This window comes from Frankliniella occidentalis, unplaced genomic scaffold (assembly GCF_000697945.3).
Source record: "Frankliniella occidentalis isolate FOCC.00 unplaced genomic scaffold, Focc_3.1 Scaffold3, whole genome shotgun sequence".
Lineage (NCBI taxonomy): Eukaryota > Metazoa > Arthropoda > Insecta > Thysanoptera > Thripidae > Frankliniella > Frankliniella occidentalis.
The window spans coordinates 1,533,618-1,540,134 of NW_026267133.1; the positions used below are offsets into that span (position 1 = coordinate 1,533,618).

At 46.6% G+C, this 6,517-nt stretch overlaps 1 protein-coding gene across 1 annotated transcript in view; it reads left to right on the forward strand.

Moving 5' to 3' along the window:
• The window catches only part of LOC127749265 (uncharacterized), a 255,802-nt gene extending 250,277 nt beyond the window's left edge, over window positions 1-5,525 (forward strand). The window contains exons 3-4 of the mRNA XM_052266694.1: window positions 5,259-5,382; window positions 5,454-5,525. Coding sequence (XP_052122654.1) covers window positions 5,259-5,382; window positions 5,454-5,525 — 196 coding nt within the window. The remainder of the gene's footprint in view (window positions 1-5,258; window positions 5,383-5,453) is intronic.
• Window positions 5,526-6,517: the final 992 nt, after the last annotated feature.

Sequence of the window (6,517 nt, forward strand, 5' to 3'; positions counted from 1 at the left end):
TGTCTACCACAAAGTGTTGCCGCTATCTTAACAAACATGACAGGTTCAGTCGTCGCCGTGTTCCCGAATGGTTTCTTGCGAGCGCCCCTGCCCCAGCCCAGCCACTTGAGAGAGCGCCGCGGCTCTCGTGCGCCCCGCGCCCCAACCCCTGCCCACTTAGAGCTCAATCGGCACCGGGCGCCACATGGCCCGTCCACTTGACAAGTGATCACTAGTCTTAAATTTTAAATTTGAACTACAGCGCTCTGCAATATGAAATGTGCTTGTTTTCGGGCACGCAGAAATTACGAATCCAGCAAAATTTGAATGGTGATTCTAGCATAATTTGCTGATTTTCGTTGTTTTTGATTTTAACCACAGCTTTCCGTAACAAGCCCTCCTGGGTAAGGTAAAGGTATCCCGTTTTGATAAAGGTTGCCGTTGCCGGATATTGCCGATTAACGTTCCGGTTTTGATAAGAAGATTTTCATTCTCGTTTTGATGCCTTATTGAATTTAAAGATACAAACCTTAGCGCCTGTATATTTTGAATTTGATTTTGGAGCTGGACTGTCTTGTTACCGGCCGGCAGGCCAGTTTTTAGACAGCCCCTAGTGGCTGTCTCTACCCGACGGTAAAAGTTTCCCGTTTTGATAAATGCTACCGGTTCTCGTTTTCTAGTTTTGATAGTGATAGCCGATTGACGTTCCACTTCCAGTTTTGATAAGCCGGTAGACGTTGATAAGATTTGTCTTGCTATAATATTGCATTTTTGGAGGCTGTGGGGGAAGACTTTTCGTCCGTTTCCGTCGTTCTATGTCAAGCCCGTTGGCGGCCCACTGTCATCACTCTGCTGGAGTTGTAAACATTGGCCTTTGCTTCGCGCTGCGCCTTGCCCCGCGCCGCGGGTCATAATGACCCGGCCGACCCCCACTTGAGCCTCTTGAGGAACGTAGCGCAGCGCCCACAACCCGTAGTCTCTTACTTAAAGCTCAATCTGCACGGGGTGCTACATGCCCCTGCCCCGTCCACCTGACCATTGATCCCCCAGTCTCAAATTATAAATTTCAACCACAACACTCTGAAATATGAAAATGAGCTTGTTTCTGGCGAGTGCAGAAATTGCGAATTTTGAATGATGATGATGTGAATGATGATTCTAGCGCAATTTGCTAATTTCATGTTGAGTAAGACAGTCTACCAGTTTGCCTTTTTATTGAAGATTGCCGTTCAAGTTTTGGATATTGCCGATTTCATTTCAGTTTTGATAAGAAAATATTCAGTATTATTTTGATGCCTGAATTTAATAATACAAGTTCTTTGTCGTTGCACCCGAATACAATTTGAGTTTACTTTTGGAGCTGGACTGTCTTGTTACCGTCCGGCCGGCCAGTAGTTCCCTCCGAAAAAAGTTATTTCTTTTAATTTGCAATATAAGATTGCGAAGAATCTGTAGACCTTGTCTGGTCCTCCATGGAGGATCAGGACGCTTGGCGAGTAAGCAACACAGAGCCACCACTGTAGTGAGGATGCCTAGCCTCAAGGCGCTTTCGTTGGGCCAAAACCAGTTTTATTCTTTCTTAGCATTCCACGGAGGGCATTATTTTTTGCGCCAGTCTTCTACAGAAATTTGTGACTTTCTATCTGGTTGTCAAAACTTAACCTCGTGTTTGTAGATTTCAGGTATACCTGCAGTAAATCATTTTGGATTGCCCGTTTTGTCGCACAAGAGTTTAGCTTATGTCGGGTGTCGAGAGTTGTGGACATGCAAAATGGTTATGTATCTCACATTTCAAACCAATTCCATATAAGTATCTCTACAATGGGTTAGTTTAGTACGGTAGAAGTTACAGTCCTTACCAGTTAATAAGGTAGTCAAAACACAAAGAAATAGAAAACAAGACAAGAAGTAGGGCTTGGACACGAAAGTGACCCGTTCGCGAAGAATTGCTTCCCTAGTTGTGCACTGTTTGCTAGTAATCTAGGTACCTGTGCACGTGCACGTGTAAGTGTAACTCATCTGTTCTATCTTTTATGTACAAAAAATCGCGGGCTGGCTACAGAGAAGTTTTCCTTAGAAGAAGTTGTATAGTCAAATTCAAGATTGTAAATGTACACACACGAGTAAGAAGAGTTAGTTCCCCCAACCAAGTTATTGTTGATTTCCGGATTAGGGCTCTCACTTTTACCCGCATAACCGCCCGCCTCACCTGGGTAGGAACTGGGTGAACGGGTCTCACCGGGTACCCGGGTAGACCCGGCGGAACCGCGCCTGTAGTTAGGCAATTTTGCATACCGGGTCTACCTGGGTACCCGTTTACCCGGGTAACCCGCTACTCGGTAAGACCCTTCTTTACCCGGTTCCTACCCGGGCTACCCGGGTACCTGCGGGTCCGGTTTCTGAGAGCCCTATCCGGCGGATGACAAAACATTAAAATGGGTACGAGAACTAAATATGGTTCGGGTAACTGTATTATGATTCGTTTTGTAACCAGGGTTGTCTCCAAGGCAACCGCAGTTGAAGAATAAGCGATGCTTTGCCGTTTACAAAATGAGCTCATACGACTAGTCGTATATGGGCAAACTCCCACCGAGCCCCAACTCTTGCTCGTCATTCGATTCCATGCTGTCCCTGAAGTGACTGCCCGATAGTGCCTAATCTATTCCCTTTTGAGGGTCTGTTTCTGTTCAACCAAAGGCCCTCTTGTTGAGAAGCGCCTGCTAACCAGAGAAGTACAACCTCGACTTCCATGTCTATACATTGTTTGTCGTCGCTCTGAACGCATCAACGTCATCCCTCCTACGAATCTTCTAAATTCAATTGATTACCTGTAGCAATAACTTTACAGAGGTGGCACCGTGTCGAGTCTACATTCGCGGGGTATGGTGACAAGATGTATTGCCATGGTGTAGGAATTCACAATACTTCGAAGGAATAACGCGTTACTTTTGTAGTAAAATTTATTAGCACGAATGTAAAAAGTAACTTCAGTCACCTTACTTCGCGACATTTTCATGCATGTCGCTACAAAAAGTTTACACACTTTTAAAAATAGTTGTAACAAAACAAGCATTCTTGGAATGAGACAGCTGTAAATAAACAACGAGTGTTGTGCGCTATTCGGCTTATGTTGGACCCCAACAGTAACTAGTTGGTATCACTTTGCTGTAAATGTACAAGAAAAGTGGGGTTAATTTTATTAGAAAAACATTCCGTTTGAAAACAACACACTCGTAATATTTCCAGGAGCCAAACAAAAGTGATGGTTTTTGGTCTGAAACTTTGTTTTTGATATTTTTATCAATGTTGTTATTTTACAACTTGGGTTGTATTAAAACAACAGTTTAAAACAACAATTTTTTTACAGTACATGTCGCATTGAAAATGACAAAATGTGTTTGTGTCCCTTTCTTCCCTCCCTCCACCGTCACTTCCTCCACGTTTCTCCGCACTGAATTCTTTTCCCCCCGGAACGCACCTAGCTTGGAAGCGCTTGGAAGCGTGCCCGGGTCACGGCTGGTATCAACCAATATGTCAGATTGCCTCAGCCCCCTCCCCTCTTTTCCCTCCTTTCTCTGCTCCGTACTTCCCTCCGCTGGGAGCCCGACTCGCTCTCCCACGGGGCCTAGCTCGGCTCGGGGAAAGGCTACCAGCTCAATTAGCCAGCTGCCAGAAAGATACTAGAGTACACACGGAGATTCTGATGATACGGACCCACAACGTATGAAAGAAACATAAAATTACACATGTACAGCAGTTTTTTCGTTGCGGTTACGCTCCCTTGAGTGCTCAAGGCAACAGAGTGTTAACCTTTAAACAAATTCTGGTCAAACTAAGCTAGGGCCATAGTGCCCGGTATTGCCTCAGTAAAGACAAAGGGACACTTTTGTGCACCCAGAAAAATCGTTTCTTGTTTCTAGTAAATGTTTCCTCGTTTCAAGTGCACCCAGACCCAAGATCAAATTTACTCTTGAAATAAGCTGTTATTTTCTTTCGAATAAGATAAAAATCTTATTCCAAAGACGATATTGCCTTGTTACAATGGTAAATTTCATTTTTTGCCCGCGTGCGCCTGAATGAAGACACTATTTTTCTAGGTGTGCCTGTGGAGTTTTTCAAGACCCAACTCTTTTGTTCTGCTCCGTTGTGATAGTCCGCACAATATATTGTTTTTGTACAATTTATTGCGTCGCCAACACAATTTCTAATGTGACCATGTACTTTTCGGACAAAGCTGCAGCTATTGCTACGCAGGCAGGCATTCCTGCACGCTCACCCATTTGGAACGTCTTTCATTCACAGGGACATAGGGTGTATACTTCCCTTTCTCGCCCTCTCCTTTGGCTCTTTCCCCTCCCCTCCTGTTCCAGCAGCGCCACGTGCCAATGTATTCAAAAATAGAACAACCCGAAGAAGAACCTACGCAGCGTGGGAGAAGAGGACATCCGGAAAGAGATAAGGCGCGCTGTGGGTGGGGGCGTCCCCGAGCGGTAGCGGACGGCGTCGAGTGGAGCAGCACGAAAAGAGGGGCCTCCAGAAAGGCGTATCTATCTCCCAATCTCCCTTACCTATCTCCCCTCGCACCTCTGTAAATCACAAGGATTTTTGATTTCTGACCATAAGCGATCTCTCGAGGAGGAATTCTTGGCCCTTCATCCCTTCCCGTTTCATCCCGCAGCCATGCACCATTGCACCATGTGGAGCCCCAGCACCCTCGCATGGCAGACAAGGCGTCTATACATGGCGTGTCGCCCAGTTTGTCGCGGTGTGCGCCCGCCCGCCCCGCGCCCGCCTCAGGAGGCCTTGCGTGTCACCGCGCCGTGGCGCGCCACCTGTTACGTATTGGGTCCATCACACGCAGAGGAGCTTATGCTAACACTTTGTTACGGCCGGGTGACAAACGGTCTGCGTCATGCATCATCGCGCTGCACGGCGTGTGTGTCGCTGTAGTGAATGGGATATGATTTTGGGTGGGTAATGAATGTTGGAGGCAGAAGTCAAACGATGGCACAAGGAAGATCAGACAACCATTATAATATTGGCGAGGTTCACTGGCAGCATCTAGCTTGACGGGGGCGACTCTAATTTATTTAAAACTGTCAGGATTTATGGTCTTCCTCGGGGGGCATGAGTTTTCACTCTGTTTGCTGAGAGATGACACTCCGATTTTTCAGCAGTCTTCACTCTTGCCTTTTTTTTGTGTTTGTTTTGAGGGATGTATGACATTGCAGTACTCATGTGGTAATTGCCGTGTTTTTGACGTTATGTCGTGCTTACAGGTCGCTGCCCAAGCTCAGCAGCCAGGACGAGGATGGCCCGACCCACGGTGGACAGTTGACGAGCGTAGCACACTTCGAGCCCATCCCCCACGACCACGACTACTGTGAGCGAGTCGTTATCAACGTAAGTACCATAATTTATTGAATGAAAGTACGCACAACACTATTACACCAGTGTTGCTCTGTACCGTACAGGCCTGGGGTCCCGTGAGCTTTGCTAAAATTTCAATACTAAGAGTGCTACCAACTCGACATGAGTATCTTTAGAAAGATCAAAAACCAATCTAACATCCTACGTCGAGAAAAACACAATATCGTTCAAATAAGCAGTGGGTCAATTTTAAAAATTGTTCGCCATGGGACCCCACGCTCCCTTGCGCATAGGGGTACACAGGGAATAATAATCAGAGTAAAAGGAATTTGGCAAAAAGAGGTACACAGGAAAAAATCAACGTCGCGGTGCAAAAGACATGTTGGTCATGGCGACAGGTGACATTTTGCTAGCTCCAGAACATTCTGTTCCTAATCGCGCGACACCACTCTCTCCAGTCATGTAAACTTTTGGTTGGTAGGCCAAGTGCACATGCGAATTTATGTCTTGTTGTGGAAGTCTGCCCTCTTACTCACGACGACACAATTTGGCGCCAAAATTAACACCGTAATACTACTCTTTCTGTGCTTTTCTGCATGGAAAAGAAAGCAAAGGAGGCCGCGCCGCAAGCAGTGCCGTACTCCTTATTTGGAATGTAAACAAAAGCGTGATGTGGTCGCACACAACCGACCCACCACCCTTTACTTCTCCGTCACGCTTTGCTATCTGGTGATCGCGCGCGCCGTTGCCACGCTTTGCCACCTGCTAGCGTGGCAACGCCGCCGCGCACAGTTCAGCCAGGGGCAGGCTGAGGCCAGGCTGACTGGAGGGCTGCAGCCATGTCGACAACTGGGAGAAAGGCCGAAGGCCACCCTAGAGCCCGTCGAGAGTGAGAATCAGAGAGGGGGTTGTAAAAAGCTTTCCCCACGCTGGGACATTTTCCAGTTATTAGGTTCCTGGCACTAGCGCCCACCACTCCTTGTGCCAACCTGGCAAATTATCTATGTTCCTTGGCCACGTCCATTTCTCGTTTGGAGGGAGTTTTTTCTTCTCACTTATCTGGTTTCAGCCGTCGTGGTCACAGCTCCACAAAAGCCCACATAACGTTTCTGTTTTCCCACTTCATTGTTGATGACCCTTTAATTTTTATTTTCTTGTAATTTTTTTT